Below are 19696 nucleotides of genomic sequence, written 5' to 3' on the forward strand. Positions count from 1 at the left end.
TATTTTTAATTCATAATTTTTTCTAACTTTTTCACTTTGAATTATGTGGAGTAGATCTGTACAAAAAAAAAATCCAAATGAATCCCTTTTAGAAAAATCTGAACACTGTACAACAAGGGGTGTGTAGACTTTCACGAGGCTCTGTACATTGTGCTGTACACTCCAACAGCTAAAGCCAGTAGGCCGAGTCACACCAAAGGAACCACACAGTTGAGCCTAATTCACAGTCAAGAAGTCTGTGGCTGTGTCTGAATACCCGTACTTGCGTTCTAAACAGTAGAGATTTTGGGCATGCGAAAATAGAACGTACTTTAGAGTACGTGAAATTTAAAAAATGTTTTAGGCTTCAAATGCAAGGATTTCATACATTTTGGCTTGTCATCTAGTAGAATTTGCTGCACACTACTGAGGAAGAGAATCGCCTTGAGACCCGTGTGTTTGACAACAGCTGATAATCAGATATGGTGACGAGCTTTACCAGAATGAACGAATGGCAGGAATCAATGCAATTCCGCATTAGATGATGAATTCTCAGTACGGCTGAGTAGTATGTTGATATTTGTTACTTACTGCATTCGATTTGACTAAACAGTATGTTCTAAATAGTATGTAGTACGATTAGTCAAGAGTATGCAGTTTTATTAAGTAGTAGGCAAGTCAGATTTCAGACAGATTGCGTGTGTTTAAAGCTGTAAGTGAGCAGTCTACCTCTCTACCATGCCTTGTTAAATAAAGAAATAAAAAATAAAATAAATAAAACCTGCAAGAATAGGATAGATGCCACAATGTGGTATTGCAGTTTAAGTGCGTGTGTGCTTTTGCACGCGTGTGAGTGTACCTGCAGTATGAGTACAAAGTAGTCGATATACGTTTGCCTCTATGCTAGATGTAGAGGTGTGTGAGAGAGAGAGAGCAAGAGCAAGAGAGAGCAAGAGCGAGCGAGAGAGAGCAAGAGAGATAGAGTACTGGTTACCTGCAGTATGAGTACGAAGTAGTCGATATACGTTTACCTCTATGCTAGATGTAGAGGTGTGTGAGAGAGCGAGAGAGAAAGAGCGAGAGAGAAAGAGCGAGAGAGAGCAAGAGAGAGCGAGAGAGAAAGAGCGAGAGAGAAAGAGCGAAAGAGAAAGAGCGAGAGAGAAAGAGCGAAAGAGAATGAGCGAGAGAGAAAGAGCGAGAGAGAAAGAGCGAGAGAGAGAGCGAGAGAGCGAGAGAGAGAGCGAGAGAGCGAGAGAGAGAGCGAGAGAGAGCGAGAGAGAGAGCGAGAGAGAGCGAGAGAGAGAGTGAGAGAGAGAGCGAGAGAGAGAGAGCAAGAGAGAGCAAGAGAGAGCAAGAGAGAGCAAGAGAGAGCAAGAGAGAGCAAGAGAGAACTGGGTACCTGCAGTATGAGTATGAAGTAGTCGATATACGTTTGCCTCTATGCAGAGGTGTGTGAGAGAGCGAGAGAGAGCAAGAGAGAGCAAGAGAGAGCAAGAGAGAGCAAGAGAGAACTGGGTACCTGCAGTATGAGTATGAAGTAGTCGATATACGTTTGCCTCTATGCAGAGGTGTGTGAGAGAGCGAGAGAGAGCGAGAGAGAGCGAGAGAGAGCGAGAGAGAGCAAGAGAGAGCAAGAGAGAGCAAGAGAGAGCAAGAGAGAGCAAGAGAGAGCAAGAGAGAGCAAGAGAGATAGAGTACTGGGTACCTGCAGTATGAGTATGAAGTAGTCGACAGGTTTGCCTCTCTGGTAGATGTAGTGTAGAGCGGATCGCTTGTCGCTGTCATTGAATTTGATCTCCTGGATGACATCAGGGTGCCTCAGGATCCTCAGTAACACCTTCTCAGTGACCTGACAGGGACTGAACAGACTCACCTCTGTTGGAAAGGAGAGAGGGGGTGAGGGTTGAATGGGGAGAGAGACACACCCGGAAATCAGACTTACAGACAGCGCCTTCAATTCAGACAGATCGGTTACACTTAAAGGGTGTATAATGCATTAAGATGCGGTTAAAATGCATCATAAAACTTGTGTATGAGAATTATGTCTAACCCCATTATCATCCAGACTAAATACCAGCTGTTCTGTTGATACAAATAGCTACTTTCATTGATTGAGAGAGACCCTTTACTATAAAATGTATTATAAGTCATTAGGACGGCTCATACGTGCTTATGATAGTCCACTCACCTGTAGCCAGGAAGCGATGCGCAGCCAGCATCAACTGGGGAGAGATCTTCACCTTGCACTCGTTCTCCGTGTGTTTAAACGCAGAGAAGTCACGCGTCCTCTTGTTCGGGTCCACCTTCTTCCTGTTCCTATTGTCAGCTGGAGAGAGGAGAGGGAAAACGGCAAGTGACATGTTTAGCACTGACTGACATGTTTAGCACTGACTGACATGTTTAGCACTGACTGACATGTTTAGCACTGACTGACATGTTTAGCACTGACTGACATGTTTAGCACTGACTGACATGTTTAGCACCGACTGACATGTTTAGCACCGACTGACATGTTTAGCACCGACTGACATGTTTAGCACCGACTGACATGTTTAGCACCGACTGACATGTTTAGCACCGACTGACATGTTTAGCACCGACTGACATGTTTAGCACCGACTGACATGTTTAGCACCGACTGACATGTTTAGCACCGACTGACATGTTTAGCACCGACTGACATGTTTAGCACCGACTGACATGTTTAGCACCGACTGACATGTTTAGCACCGACTGACATGTTTAGCACCGACTGACATGTTTAGCACCGACTGACATGTTTAGCACCGACTGACATGTTTAGCACCGACTGACATGTTTAGCACCGACTGACATGTTTAGCACCGACTGACATGTTTAGCACCGACTGACATGTTTAGCACCGACTGACATGTTTAGCACCGACTGACATGTTTAGCACCGACTGACATGTTTAGCACCGACTGACATGTTTAGCACCGACTGACATGTTTAGCACCGACTGACATGTTTAGCACCGACTGACATGTTTAGCACCGACTGACATGTTTAGCACCGACTGACATGTTTAGCACCGACTGACATGTTTAGCACCGACTGACATGTTTAGCACCGACTGACATGTTTAGCACCGACTGACATGTTTAGCACCGACTGACATGTTTAGCACTGACTGACATGTTTAGCACTGACTGACATGTTTAGCACTGACTGACATGTTTAGCACTGACTGACATGTTTAGCACTGACTGACATGTTTAGCACTGACTGACATGTTTAGCACTGACTGACATGTTTAGCACTGACTGACATGTTTAGCACTGACTGACATGTTTAGCACTGACTGACATGTTTAGCACTGACTGACATGTTTAGCACTGACTGACATGTTTAGCACCGACTGACATGTTTAGCACCGACTGACATGTTTAGCACCGACTGACATGTTTAGCACCGACTGACATGTTTAGCACCGACTGACATGTTTAGCACCGACTGACATGTTTAGCACCGACTGACATGTTTAGCACCGACTGACATGTTTAGCACCGACTGACATGTTTAGCACCGACTGACATGTTTAGCACCGACTGACATGTTTAGCACCGACTGACATGTTTAGCACCGACTGACATGTTTAGCACCGACTGACATGTTTAGCACCGACTGACATGTTTAGCACCGACTGACATGTTTAGCACCGACTGACATGTTTAGCACCGACTGACATGTTTAGCACCGACTGACATGTTTAGCACCGACTGACATGTTTAGCACCGACTGACATGTTTAGCACCGACTGACATGTTTAGCACCGACTGACATGTTTAGCACCGACTGACATGTTTAGCACCGACTGACATGTTTAGCACCGACTGACATGTTTAGCACCGACTGACATGTTTAGCACCGACTGACATGTTTAGCACCGACTGACATGTTTAGCACCGACTGACATGTTTAGCACCGACTGACATGTTTAGCACCGACTGACATGTTTAGCACCGACTGACATGTTTAGCACCGACTGACATGTTTAGCACCGACTGACATGTTTAGCACCGACTGACATGTTTAGCACCGACTGACATGTTTAGCACCGACTGACATGTTTAGCACCGACTGACATGTTTAGCACCGACTGACATGTTTAGCACCGACTGACATGTTTAGCACCGACTGACATGTTTAGCACCGACTGACATGTTTAGCACCGACTGACATGTTTAGCACCGACTGACATGTTTAGCACCGACTGACATGTTTAGCACCGACTGACATGTTTAGCACCGACTGACATGTTTAGCACCGACTGACATGTTTAGCACCGACTGACATGTTTAGCACCGACTGACATGTTTAGCACCGACTGACATGTTTAGCACCGACTGACATGTTTAGCACCGACTGACATGTTTAGCACCGACTGACATGTTTAGCACCGACTGACATGTTTAGCACCGACTGACATGTTTAGCACCGACTGACATGTTTAGCACCGACTGACATGTTTAGCACCGACTGACATGTTTAGCACCGACTGACATGTTTAGCACCGACTGACATGTTTAGCACCGACTGACATGTTTAGCACCGACTGACATGTTTAGCACCGACTAACATGTTTAGCACCGACTGACATGTTTAGCACTGACTGACATGTTTAGCACTGACTGACATGTTTAGCACTGACTGACATGTTTAGCACTGACTGACATGTTTAGCACTGACTGACATGTTTAGCACTGACTGACATGTTTAGCACTGACTGACATGTTTAGCACTGACTGACATGTTTAGCACTGACTAACATGTTTAGCACTGACTAACATGTTTAGCACTGACTAACATGTTTAGCACTGACTGACATGTTTAGCACTGACTAACATGTTTAGCACTGACTAACATGTTTAGCACTGACTGACATGTTTAGCACTGACTGACATGTTTAGCACTGACTAACATGTTTAGCACTGACTAACATGTTTAGCACTGACTAACATGTTTAGCACTGACTAACATGTTTAGCACTGACTGACATGTTTAGCACTGACTAACATGTTTAGCACTGACTGACATGTTTAGCACTGACTGACATGTTTAGCACTGACTGACATGTTTAGCACTGACTGACATGTTTAGCACTGACTGACATGTTTAGCACTGACTGACATGTTTAGCACTGACTGACATGTTTAGCACTGGCTGACATGTTTAGCACTGACTAACATGTTTAGCACTGACTGACATGTTTAGCACTGACTGACATGTTTAGCACTGACTGACATGTTTAGCACCGACTAACATGTTTAGCACCGACTGACATGTTTAGCACCGACTGACATGTTTAGCACCGACTGACATGTTTAGCACTGACTGACATGTTTAGCACTGACTGACATGTTTAGCACCGACTAACATGTTTAGCACTGACTGACATGTTTAGCACTGACTGACATGTTTAGCACTGACTGACATGTTTAGCACTGACTGACATGTTTAGCACCGACTAACATGTTTAGCACCGACTAACATGTTTAGCACTGACGGCCCTGAATTTGTCTTAACCGTCTCAGTGCTTCTCCTCCCAATGGGGCGCTTACCTTTTCATTTCCTATTAAATAGCCAGCGTCAGCTGCACAAAAGATGGCTGACAGTGGTGGGAATGAGGAAGTGTTCAACCCTCAGTTCTGAAGCTCCTTTACTCGGTTTGTTTGCTGTATTTAAAAGTTTGACGTATTTAAAAGTTTGACGTATTTAAAAGTTTGTATTGTAATCGTGTCGCAATAACAACACGGCTCAGATCTACTAATGTAGATCGTTGGACTACCCATCTTTGGTTGTTCTCCGTGGCCTTCCTGTTCTTGGCGGATTCGATTGACTGATCACGACTGTCTCCAACCGGTATTTCATTCGTTTTATTGTCATTTACACCGTGTTTGTTTATGTGTTCAGTTGTTTATGAAGACTACCGGTAGTTCTGATAACCTTTAGTGTTGTGTGGCGAGAGAGTTTTTGAGATTCTGATTGTACGATTCAAATCAAATCGTATGTCACATGTGCCCGAATACAACAGGTGTTGACCTTACCGTGAAATGCGTACAAGCCCTTAACCAACAATTCAGTTTTAAGAAAAAAAGTTACCAAATAAACTGAAGTAAAAATTAACAATAAAATAACAATAATTAGGCTATATACAGGGAGTACCGGTACCGAGTCAATGTGTGGGGGTACAGGTTAGTCGAGGTAATTTGTACATGTAGGTAGGGGTGAAATAACTATGCATAGATAATAAACAGCGAGTAGCAGTAGTGTAAAAACAAAGGGGGGGGTCAATGCAAATAGTCTGGGTGCCCATTTTATTAATTGTTTAGCAGTCTTATGGCTAGGGAGTAGAAGCTGTTAAGGAGCCTTTTGGACCTAGACTTGGCACAGCTTGCCGTGTGGTAGCAGAGAGAACAGTCTATGACTTGGTTGACTGAAGTCTAACAATTTTTGGGGCCTTCCTCTGACACCACCTAGTATATAAGTCCTGGATGGCAGGAAGCTTGGCCCCAGTGATGTACCAGGCTGTACGCACTACCCTCTGTAGCGCCTTACGGTTGGATGCTGAGCAGTTGCCATACCAGGCGCTGATACAACCGGTCAGGATGCTCTCGATGGTGCAGCTGTAGAACTTTTTGAGGATCTGGAGACCCATGCCAAATCTTTTCAGTCTCCTGAGGGGGAAAAGGCATTGTCATGCACACTTCACAACTTTCTTGGTGTGTTTGGACCATGATAGTTTTCTGGTGATGTGAACACCAAGGAACTTGAAACTCTCAACCCGCTCCACTACAGCCCCGTCGATGTGAATGGGGGCGTGTTCGGCCCTCCTTTTCTTGTAGTCCACGATCATCTCCTTTGTCTTGTTCACGTTGAGGGAGACGTTGTTGTCCTGGCACCACACGGCCAGGTCTCTGACCTCCTCCCTATAGGCTGTCTCGTCGTTGTTGGTGATCAGGCCTACCACCGTTGTGTCGTCAGCAAACATAATGATGGTGTTTGAGTTGTGCTTGGCCACGCAGTCATGGGTGAACAGGGAGTACAGGAGGGGACTTGGCACGCAGCCCTGAGGGGCCCCAGTGTTGAGGATCAGCGTGGCAGATGTATTGTTACCTACCCTTACCACCTGGGGGCGGCCCGTCAGAAAGTCCAAGATCCAGTTGCAGAGGGAGGTGTTTAGTCCCAGGGTCCTTAGCTTAGTGATGAGCTTTGTGGATACTATGGTGTTGAACGCTGAGCTGTAGTTAATGAACAGCATTCTGACATAGGTGTTCCTTTTGTTCAGGTGGAAAAGGGCTGTATGGAGTGTGATTGAGATTGCGTGATCTGTGGATCTGTTGGGCGGTATGTGAATTGGAGTGGGTCTAGGGTTTCCGGGATGATGGTGTGGATGTGAGCCATGACCAACCTTTCAAAGCACTTCATGGCTACCGACATGAGTGCTACGGGGCGGTAGAGACTGGGTTTACGGTACACTTTGTGAACGGACAATTGTTCACAATTTGGGTTCACTCTGCTCATTTACCGGGCTGGACATTTTTAGGCCTGAGTAGGGCTGTGGCGGTCACGAAATTTCGTCAGCCGGTGATTGTCAAGCAAATAACTGTCGGTCTCACGGTAATTGATCGTTAATTAACAAACACATTTAGCATCTCCTGGCTTCCACACACCTACAAGCCACTGATGCAGACCTTTGGAATATATACATTTTAAAAAGTCTAATAAATCCATTTAATGTAGCCTACACCTTCACAATAAATCCATTATTTATTTTAGACAGGTCTAAAGAAACATGATATGAAGAAAATGTAGTCTATTTCAGATTAACAGAATAGCATACTCTTAGTTATCCTTAAGTTAGAACCTGATCTGGCTCTGCCATATGACTATGGGCTACACTAGTTCATTTAGCAGACAAGATTTGGTTAGAATTCCATTGGTATTATTTTAGTATGAACAATACAATTGAACAAAGCTGAATAAAATAGAAAGGATATTTTCTCCAAACGAAGAGGGAGTGCACACATGCGGCTATTCTGCTGTTAAAGTAATAGGTACTCCTATATGCTTAATTTAGAGGTATTAATGTTCTACAAACGTTGGACAATGTGTTTAGATTGTTAATATTTTGTAAGACTCCATAATGCCACTCCAATGATGATTTGAACAAAGTCACTTGAAACGCGTGAGCTGTTTATTGCGAGGGCTGTACACACTTCATCAGTCTCTCATTCACAATTTGACAAGCACTTAATAACGCCTCTAATTTTCCGGCGGCAACCCCTTTGTGTGGCCGTAATGCACCCTAAAAGAACCCATGCCTTTTGCGACCAGTGGCCGTTGTTCCCTTCTCCCTGAGTGCTGCATGCGCCGAAGCACCTCTCACTCACATGGCTCTGCATCACGTGATCGGGTCTTTTTCACAGGCTACAAGTGAAGACAGAAACATTGGGGAGGCAACTGTGCGCGTCCTTATCCAATTCCGGGGTGCATATTGAAGTTATTGGAAGAACTGTCCACATTTACTTTTTGTCTCAGCCAACAAGATGAGTATGCCTGACGAACAGCAAAAGCACTAGCCTATGTCCATCTACTATCCCCCATAGTACAAAAACCGACCTATTCTATTCTGTGCGAGAAATAAATATTCCAAACAGTCTGGGACAGTTGTGGGATGCAATAGATCCCAAATTAATACAACAACTAGCATCAAAAAAAACTTTTTTACTCAATGAGGATGACGCAACAGATCAGAACATTTAGCTTAAAATATGATAAACTAGAAGGTTATTTCTCCACATTATTAGCGCAGAATGATGGAAAACACCATTATCAAAGTGACCGCAAATATGATTATTCATGTATTGTTCTTATTATAAATGTGCATTTTTATGGTGAAAATGATCTTCCCCAAACTTGAAATTCACACGCTGCTTATGTAGCCCAGTTAGGCTCTACATGCCTTGTAAAGAAGATTAATGTGCTTAATTTTAAGAATTTATTTGGCCACTTTAGTTGTGATAAAAACCTTATCAAAACATATAGGCCTATGGGCTAGGCTACATGAGGTGTGCGACTATGATTCGAACAAGTCACAAAAAAAAGGTATTGTTTCTTATGCTGGGCATCATTCACAAGTGATGACATAAGCTCAGCAAAAAAAGAAAATGTCCCTTTTTCAGGACCCTGTCTTTCACAGATAATTAGTAAAAATCCAAATAACTTCACAGATCTTAATAGTAAATGGTTGAACCACTGTTTCCCATGCTTGTTCAATGAACCATAATCAATTAATGAACATGCACCTATGGAACGGTCGTTAAGACACTGACACTTTAGGCAATTAAGGTCACAGTTATGAAAACTTGGGACACTATAGAGGCCTTTCTACTGACTCTGAAAAACACCAAAAGAAAGACGACCAGGGTCCCTGCTCATCTGCGTGAACGTGCCTTAGATATGCTTGTAGCATGAGGACTGCAGATGTGGCCAGGGCAATAAATTGCAATGTCCTTACTGTGAGACGCCTAAGACAGTGCTACAGGGAGACAGGACGGACAGCTGATCGTCCTCACAGTGGCAGACCACGTGTAACAACACCTGCACAGGATCGGCACATCCTAACATGCTGACTAGACCGGACACGTCGCGTGCGCGAGCGTTGCAAAATACATTTAGAAATCCATGTTATTCAATTATTGCACCCACACTGCTCGCGAGCGTCTGCGACGCCAAGTACTAAAATAGAACTCATTCCTATTTCTGACGCAGATAGCGCTGCCTCTCCCATCTCCTCATTGGTTTATAGAAGCAGGTACCCACGTGCCATCTCCTCATTGGTTATACCCACGTGGGTGATTGAAAGACGAACTTTGTTGCCGGTTGTCGTGGAAATACAATGAAAGTTTAGATGCGATCGCCATATAAGTTCAAAGATGAAAAAGCCTGGAAGGAGGAGAGATGACTAGAAACGATTCGGTTGGCCGTTTTATGTGTGGATTAATTGTCGGAGTAGAGGTCCTTGTGCATTTCAGGTAAAATAACTCAATGTTTATATCCCAGGACAAATTATCTAGCAACAGCAAGCTAGCTAAATAGGACAAATTAACATTAGCTAGCAAGTGCAAGCTAGCTAGCTAAATTGCCATACATGTTTAATGCTTTTCGACCTGTCCCCAAATTAATGTAATTGGTTCAGAGTTTGTTTTAATATTTTAACCTGCGTATCGTGATCACGTTTGGTGTGGGGGGGCAAAATACATTTATGCACGGTAGCGCACGCGTGCAGCCGGTTTGGGTTCCGTGTAACATCAAACCTGCGAGACAGGTACAGGATGGCAACAACAACTGCCCGAGTTACACAAGGAACCCCTCCATCAGTACTCAGACTGTCCGTAATAGGCTGAGAGAGGCTGGACTGAGAGCTTGTAGGCCTGTTGTTAGGCAGGTCCTCACTAAACATCACCGACAACAACGTCGCTTATGGGCACAAACCCACCGTCGCTGGACAAGACAGGACTGGCAAAAAGTGCTCTTCACTGACAAGTCGCGTTTTTGTCTCACCAGGTGTGATGGTCGGATTTGCGTTTATCGTCGAAGAAATGAGCGTTACACCGAGGCCTGTACTCTGGAGCGGGATCGATTTAAAGGTGGAGGTTCCGTCTGGGGCGGTGTGTCACAGCATCATCGGACTGAGCTTGTTGTCATTGCAGGCAATCTCAACGCTGTCTGTCACAGGGAAGACATCCGCCTCCCTCATGTGGTACCCTTCCTGCAGGCTCATCTTGACATGACCCTCCAGCATGACATTGCCACTCCAGCATGACAATGCAAACAGCCATACTGCTCGTTCTGTGCGTGATTTCCTGCAAGACAGGAATGTCAGTGTTCTGCCATGGCCAGCGAAGAGCCCAGATCTCAATCCCATTGAGCACGTCTGGGACCTGTTGGATCGGAGGGTGAGGGCTAGGGTCATTCCCCCCAGAAATGTCCGGGAACTTGCAGGTGCCTTGGGGGAAGAGTGGGCTAACATCTCACAGCAAGAACTGGCAAATCTGGTGCAGTCCATGAGGAGGAGATGCACAGCAGTACTTAATGCAGCTGGTGGCCACACCAGTTATTTTTTATTTTTGACCCTCCCTTTGTTTAGGGACACATTATTCCATTTCTGTTAGTCACATGTCTGTGGAACTTGTTCAGTTTATGTCTCAGTTGTTGAATCTTGTCATGTTCATACACATATTTACACACGTTAAGTTTGCTGAAAATAAACGCAGTTGACAGTGAGAGGACGTTTCTTTTTTTGCTGAGTTCATAATTCACAAGCGATAGGCTAATATTGTCACCCATCAGACAATTCTTGATTTAATCTTGTCTTTACACATACTAAATATTATATGTATGAAATTTGTTTTGATTTAGAATGGACCATTATCATGCACCAGTCTCAAAACAGGGGCAGGGGGAAAAATACATGTCATCTATGCACTTTCCTGTGGTTCATTTTCATGCCAGCCAGGTAGACTACACTCCTGTAGTAAAGATAAGCAATGTGCTTAATATTAGAAAAGTTTAGAAATAAATATAGTAGGCCTAGCCTATAGAAAGCTGATGGGATCCTCTTTTTAATAGAGGCCATCACTCTGTTTTCTCAGGCAATTGCATAGCCGATAAAAATGTTGTGCAACATGAGCTCATGGGCTCTCATGAAGTCTTTGATTAGATTTTCGATTACATTTGCATTAATGTCAGAGTGATTAGAGGGACAATAGAGTGCTGAGTACCAGGCAGTTAGCAAGTTTGGTAGGCTACTAATGACCATCAGCAGCATCAGAGCTTGGAGAAGCCTAATTAGAAGCCTCATTGTTTTTAAGTTATTTCTAATGTTTTTAATGGTTAATGAAAAGTTGACTTTCCAGTCCTTTGCATTGGTATAGATTTGACAGACCAGACGGGACTCATTCCCTCACAAACAAAAAGGAAAAATCATACAATTTATCTGGCACGCCGACCTACCTGGCACCTATAAACAATTACCTCAAGTCAAAAACGTTACAGCATGTACACATGACACTAGTGAATTTACTATTGTAAAACATTTTCAATAAAAAACAAATCTTTAGCAGGAGAGGCCAAAGCTCCCCTGGGAAGCGAATAGGTACACTTTTGCTCTAGCCCTACACATATTCATTATTTTAACCTTTATTTAACTATTTAATTCATTTTGAATGGGAATATGTACCCAAAACACATTTAAATAAAAACAAATACCATGCCCAAATGCCACCAAGTACAGCCCTGCAGTTACACGCTTCATTGACCTAATCATGGTCCTGAGGAGAAGCTGATTAGTAGAATCAGATGTGTTAGAATAGGATTGGAACCAAATCCTGCAGGAGGGTAGTTCTCCAGGAGTAGGGTTTACTAATGGCCATGCTCAATTTAACTCATTAGACTCCACACAGTTCACTACAGTTTAAGTAAATGGACTCTGGATTGACCCATCGTCGACGTGTAGTTTGACTCACTATAAAGGTCGGACTCATCCAGGATCTCTGATTTGATGATCTCCTCGATTACGTCCTCCAAGGTGACCAATCCCAGCACCTCGTAGAAGGGATCCCCCTCCCCCTCGTTGTTCACCTTCTGAACGATGGCCAGGTGGGATTTACCTAGAAGAGTAACACACCAGAGTTAGAGTCAAGACTAAAACCCACAAGACCTAGATCACAACCAGACCAAGTGTATACCAATGAGACAGTGACAAGACCAAGATCAGTCAGTACTGGAGTCAGTCCTGTGGTCTGTCAGTCAGTACTGCGGTCAGCCGGTCAGTACTGCGGCCAGCCGGTCAGTACTGCGGCCAGCCGGTCAGTACTGCGGCCAGTCGGTCAGTACTGCGGCCAGTCGGTCAGTACTGCGGCCAGTCGGTCAGTACTGCGGCCAGTCGGTCAGTACTGCGGCCAGTCGGTCAGTACTGCGGTCAGTCGGTCAGTACTGCGGTCAGTCGGTCAGTCCTGCTGTCAGTCTGTCAGTCCTGCTGTCAGTCAGTCAGTGCTGCGGACAGTCAGTCAGTGCTGCGGACAGTCAGTCAGTGCTGCGGACAGTCAGTCAGTCCTGCGGTCAGTCAGTCAGTGCTGCGGTCAGTCAGTCAGTGCTGCTGTCAGTCAGTCAGTGCTGCGGTCAGTCAGTCAGTACTGCTGTCAGTCAGTCAGTCCTGCTGTCAGTCAGTCAGTCAGTCCTGCTGTCAGTCAGTCAGTCAGTCCTGCTGTCAGTCAGTCAGTCAGTCCTGCTGTCAGTCAGTCAGTCAGTCCTGCTGTCAGTCAGTCCTGCTGTCAGTCAGTCAGTCAGTCCTGCTGTCAGTCAGTCAGTCAGTCCTGCTGTCAGTCAGTCAGTCCTGCTGTCAGTCAGTCAGTCAGTCCTGCTGTCAGTCAGTCAGTCAGTCCTGCGGTCAGTCAGTCAGTCAGTCCTGCGGTCAGTCAGTCAGTCAGTCCTGCGGTCAGTCAGTCAGTCAGTCCTGCGGTCAGTCAGTCAGTCAGTCCTGCGGTCAGTCAGTCAGTCAGTCCTGCCGTCAGTCAGTCAGTCCTGCGGTCAGTCAGTCAGTCCTGCGGTCAGTCAGTCAGTCCTGCGGTCAGTCAGTCAGTGCTGCGGTCAGTCAGTCAGTCCTGCTGTCAGTCAGTCAATCCTGCTGTCAGTCAGTCAGTCCTGCTGTCAGTCAGTCAATCCTGCTGTCAGTCAGTCAGTCCTGCTGTCAGTCAGTCCTGCTGTCAGTCAGTCAGTCCTGTGGTCTGTCAGTCAGTTCTGTGGTCTGTCAGTCAGTTCTGTGGTCTGTCAGTCAGTTCTGTGGTCTGTCAGTCAGTTCTGTGGTCTGTCAGTCAGTTCTGTGATCAATCAAGCAGTCAGTCAGTCAGTACTGCAGTCAGTCAGTACTGCGGTCAGTCAGTCAGTACTAAAACCCACAAGACCTAGATCACAACCAGACCAAGTGTATACCAATGAGACAGTGACAAGACCAAGATCAGTCAGTACTGGAGTCAGTCCTGTGGTAGAAATGTTGACTGTCAGTCAGTCAGTCAGTCAGTCAGTACTGCAGTCAGTCAGTCAGTCAATACTACAGTCAGTCAGTCAGCACTGCAGTCAGTCAGTCAGCACTGCAGTCAGTCAGTCAGCACTGCAGTCAGTCAGTCAGCACTGCAGTCAGCCAGTCAGTACTGCAGTCAGCCAGTCAGTACTGCAGTCAGTCAGTCAGTCAGTACTGCGGGCGGTCAGTCAGTCAGTACTGCGGGCGGTCAGTCAGTCAGTCAGTCAGTCAGTACTGCGGCCAGTCAGTCAATACTGCAGTCAGTCAGTCAGCACTGCAGTCAGTCAGTCAGCACTGCAGTCAGTCAGTCAGCACTGCAGTCAGCCAGTCAGCACTGCAGTCAGCACTGCAGTCAGCCAGTCAGCACTGCAGTCAGCACTGCAGTCAGCCAGTCAGCACTGCAGTCAGCCAGTCAGCACTGCAGTCAGCCAGTCAGCACTGCAGTCAGTCAGTCAGTACTGCAGTCAGCCAGTCAGTACTGCAGTCAGTCAGTCAGTACTGCAGTCAGTCAGTCAGTCAGTCAGTCAGTACTGCGGTCAGTCAGTCAGTCAGTCCTGCGGTCAGTCAGTCAGTCAGTACTGCAGTCAGTCAGTCAGTCAGTACTGCAGTCAGTCAGTCAGTCAGTACTGCAGTCAGTCAGTCAGTCAGTACTGCAGTCAGTCAGTCAGTCAGTACTGCAGTCAGTCAGTCAGTCAGTACTGCAGTCAGTCAGTCAGTCAGTACTGCAGTCAGTCAGTCAGTCAGTACTGCAGTCAGTCAGTCAGTCAGTACTGCAGTCAGTCAGTCAGTCAGTACTGCAGTCAGTCGGTACTGCGGTCAGTCAGTACTGCGGTCAGTCAATACTGCGGTCAGTCAGTCAGTCAGTACTGCGGTCAGTCAGTCAGTCAGTACTGCGATCAGTCAGTCAGTCAGTACTGCGGTCAATCAGTCAGTCAGTACTGCGGTCAATCAGTACTGCGGTCAGTCAGTCAGCCAGTCAGTCAGTACTGCGGTCAGTCAGTCAGTCAGTACTGCGGGCAGTCAGTCAGTCCTGCGGTCAGTCAGTACTGTCGGGGGAATTTCTGAAGGTTGAGAGGAGAGACTGTGCCTGGTCCCTGGGGGTACTTGTTTGGGATAGGGGGCAGCATTTTCACTATTGGATGAATAGCGTGCCCAGAGTGAACTGCCCCCTACTCAGTTCCAGATGCTAATATATGCATATTATTAGTAGTATTGGTTAGAAAACACTCTGAAGTTTCTAAAACTGTTTGAATGATGTCTGCGAGTATAACAGAACTCATATGGCAGGCAAAAACCTGAGAAAAAATACAAACAGGAAGTGGGAAATCTGAGGTTTGTCGTTTTTGAACTCACCCCTATCGAATACACAGTGGGATATGGGTTATTTTTCACTTCCTAAGGCTTCCACTAGATGTCAACCGTCTTTAGAACGTGGTTTCAGGCTGCTCATGTGAAGGGGGGCCGGATGGGAGCTGTTTGACTAAGGGGTCTGCCTACAGCCTCGTTCTCAGTCATGCGCTTTCACTTGAGAGGTAGCTCTCGTTCCAGTGCTTTTCTACAGACAATGGAATTCTCCGGTTGGAACATTATTGAACTTTTATGATAAAAACATCCTAAAGATTGATTCTATACTTAGTTTGACAAGTTTCTTCGACCTGTAATATAACTTTTTGAACGTTTCGTCCGAATGGACCAGATCGCGCTTTTGGATTGTTTACCAAACGCCCTAACAAAAGAAGCTATTGGACATAAATGGACATAAATGATGGACATTATCGAACAAAACAAGCATTTATTGTGGAACTGCGATTCCTGGGAGTGCATTCTGATAAAGATCTTCAAAGGTAAGTGAATATTTATAATGCTATTTATGAATAATGTTGACTACCCAACATGGCGGATATTTCTCTGGCTGGTTTGGGCTCTGAGCGCCGTTCTCAGATTATGCTTTTTCCGTAAAGTTTATTTTAAATCTGACACAGCGGTTGCATTAAGGAGAAGTGTATCTAAAGTTTCATGTATAATAGCTGTATTTTCATCAACATTTATTATGAGTATTTCTGTGAATTCATGTGGCTCTCTGCAATATCATTGCATGTTTTAGAACTACTGAATCTAACATGCCAAAGTAAAATAAGATTTTTGGATATAAATATGAACTTTACCGAACAAAACATACATGTATTGTGTAACATGAAGTCCTATGAGTGTCATCTGATGATCATAAAAGGTTAGTGATTAATTTTATCTCTATTTGTGCTTTTTGTGACTCCTCTCTTTGGCGGGAAAAATGTCTGGGGTTTTCTGTGAATTGGTGGTGACCTAACACAATCGTTTGTGGAGCTTTCGCTGTAAAGCATTTTTGAAATCAGACACTGTGGCTGGATTAACGAGAATCTTATCTTTAAAATGGTGCCTAATACTTGTATGTTTGAGAAATTGGATTTATGAGATTTCTGTTGATTTGTATTTGGCGCCCTGCAATTTTATTGGCTGTTGGCGAGGGCGTCAGGCTAGCGGAACGGGGTTAAGTGCACTGTATAGTAAGTCATCTCATCTCCCTCTGGCAGTTCCCCCAGTTTTCCTCTATTTAAGCTCTAAGTCCGTAACAAGAAAGGGGGATGGGTATAAAAAGACAGAAGGGGTAATCCACTCACTCTCTTGGTTTACTATTCCCCTTCTCCTCTCAAAGTGTTAGAGAGTTGGGAACACACTGTGCTGTGCATTTCACCATTTCTGTCACATAATGTATAATATTCAGCCTATTGTATTGTCAGTCTCCAGTTAACGGGGAGGTGAACACAAAGTGGGAAGTGATTGGCTGTCAAAGTCAACCTAACAAACAAACATCACAGAGTTAAGAAAACAAATGCCCATTCCACTGACAACACTGCTCAAATCTCAAATACTGCTGTCACCTTCCAGCCAATAAAGAGAAGAGTAGAGACGCCACTGGGTCAGGAGAGTGAGGTCACAGTGATTATATAGCCGTGACGGTTGTTAGGTTCGGTCAGCGTCGGGCCATCTTTGATCTCGGTTTGTGTGATGTCAGGATCGGGACTGTAACTATCAATATCCCTCCACTATCTCACCATGCTGTCTAACAACAAAAACGAGGCTACTTCAACCACTAACTCTACTCTTAACCCTCACCCATACTTTACCCCCAACCTTACAGCACCAGGGTGAGGTACTTCGCTGTCTTGGCACTTCGTTACCAGCAGCTTGCTTTATAGCGGAGCGCTACATTGCCTGACTGACAGTACAGCTGGTTTCTGTTTCTCGCATGTTCCCAACTGATCCATTCAATTCTCTGATCGCCCAGAGAGTACACACACCCGGTTTCCCAAGTCTAAATCAATCTCGGATTAAACTTTGAGGATGTAAACCAGCAGACACTGCAACCAGCAGACAAAGTGGCTCTCCAGGACCAGAGCTGTCCATCCCTTGCCTGAAATACACATTGATATGCTCAGTTTGCAGTACACAACAGTTTGGATTCCAGATAAGTAGGCTACAACCCTGGTCTAAGCACAGTGAAGAGACTTTTTAAGGTACAGTGAGTATGTTCTGCTCTCTGTGGTGCGTTCTGGTGTTGCTGGATAACAACGGCAGCGATGCTTTACTAAGAATCGCTTTGCCATAAGGCCTAGGCTATATATAACTCTGTCCCAAACATTTATGACCGCTGGTGACAACTGTCTTTCTTTACCCACTCATGATGACACAAACTGTTGTTTAGGTCAGCTAACCGGCTAGGCATAGGACTAGTTAGCCACACAACATTTAGTGTTCTAGTGTTCAATGTCAAATGACTTGATGTTGATAACACGTTACATCAGTAGCCCTTTACACTTGTACCCGTATATGGGTTAAAAATGGCAGATTTGGGCACAAATAAGGGCCTAAATTGGAATGGACAGGCTGTACAGTAACATGCAATAAATTGTGTCACAGCTCAGGCTGTGGGTTTTGACTGACAACCATTCTGAACTTGAGCACTGCACGTGACAAGAAGCTGCCCCCATCCCTCCCGCTAATTGGGCAACGTTTGATATACAGTTACAAGATGACATGGCATCATACCCAGGGCTGTCCTGAACAGAATGAGTCTGTTTGTCTATTTAGAAGAAAATTTGCACAAGCTTTCAAATGATGCCCACCTGACCCAGAATGCAATTTATGATAGGCCGTTTTTTGGATTGCGTAAACAACAGAAATGATGAGATGGCGGGGGGATGCGAGGCTGTGTTCCAAACAAAACAACTACAAGTCTGCTTGCTCTAGTTCCTTAACGACATAGCTAGGAGAGTTCTAAAAAGCACCTTATAGTTCAAGACTCTTCTTTGAGTCATAAAAGTGCATTGCAATTACTACGGTGCCCACTTTGGAGAGGTGTGTGGCCACTTGGGAGACAGCAGTTAGTCCTCTCACTCAAACCCATGTCGTTGTTTTGTCTTTTGATGCACCTACAGTTGAAGTCGGAAGTTTACATACACTTAGGTTGGAGTCAATGAAACTCATTTTTCAACCACTTCACAAATTTCTTGTTAACAAACTATAGTTTTGGCAACTCGGTTAGGACATCTACTTTGTGCATGACACAAGTCATTTTTACAACAATTGTTTACAGACAGATTATTTCACTTATAATTCACTGTATCACAATTCCAGTGGGTCAGAAGTTACAACAACTAAGTTGACTGTGCCTTTAAACAGCTTGGAAAATTCCAGAAATTGATGTCATGGCTTTAGAAGCTTCTGATAGGCTGATTGACATAATTTGAGCAAACTGGAGGTGTACCTGTGGATGTATTTCAAGGCCTACCTTCAAACTCAGAGTCTCTTTGCTTGACATCATGGGAAATTCAAAAGAAATCAGCCAAGAGCTCAGAAAAAAAATTGTAGACCTCCACAAGTCTGGTTCATCCTTGGGAGCAATTTCCAAACACCTGAAGGTACCACGTTCATCTGTACAAACAATAGTACGCAAGTATAAACTCCATGGGACCACGCAGCCGTCATACCGCTCAGGAAGGAGACGCGTTCTGTCTCCTAGAGATGAACGTACTTTAGTGTGAAAAGTGCAAATCAATCCCAGAACAGCGAATGACCTTGTGAAGATGCTGGAGGAAACAGGTACAAAAGTATCTATATCCACAGTAAAACGAGTCCTATATTGACATAACCTGAAAGGCCACACAGCAAGGAAGAAGCCACTGCTCCAAAACCGCCATAAAAAAGCCAGACTACAGTTTGCAACTGCACATGGGGACAAAGATCGTACTTTCTGGAGAAATGTCCTCTGGTCTGATGAAACAAAATAGAACCGTTTGGCCATAATGACCATCGTTATGTTTGGAGGAAAAAGGGGGAGGCTTGCAAGCCGAAGAACACCATCCCAACCGTGAAGCACGGGGGTGGCAGCATCATGTTGTGGGGGTGTTTTGCTGCAGGAGGGACTGGTGCACTTCACAAAATAGATGGCATCACGAGGCAGGAAAATTATGTGGATATATTGAAGCAAGATCACAATACATCAGTAATGAAGTTAAAGCTTGGTCGCAAATGGGTCTTCCAAATGGAAAATGACCCCAAGCATACTTCCAAAGT

The 19696-nt window shown here is 44.9% G+C and overlaps 1 protein-coding gene across 2 annotated transcripts in view; it reads right to left on the reverse strand.

The window, feature by feature from the left end:
• Positions 1–19696, reverse strand: part of LOC139551724 (metal transporter CNNM4-like) — a 43574-nt gene that overhangs the window by 19322 nt on the left and 4556 nt on the right. For both annotated transcript variants that reach the window (XM_071363007.1, XM_071363008.1), the window contains exons 2-4: positions 12531–12674; positions 2168–2305; positions 1685–1854 (exon numbers count right to left, since the gene is read on the reverse strand). In XM_071363007.1, the coding sequence (XP_071219108.1) occupies positions 1685–1854; positions 2168–2305; positions 12531–12674 (452 nt within the window). The remainder of the gene's footprint in view (positions 1–1684; positions 1855–2167; positions 2306–12530; positions 12675–19696) is intronic.

The sequence above is a fragment of the Salvelinus alpinus genome, chromosome 24, assembly GCF_045679555.1.
Source record: "Salvelinus alpinus chromosome 24, SLU_Salpinus.1, whole genome shotgun sequence".
In the NCBI taxonomy this organism is placed as follows: domain Eukaryota; kingdom Metazoa; phylum Chordata; class Actinopteri; order Salmoniformes; family Salmonidae; genus Salvelinus; species Salvelinus alpinus.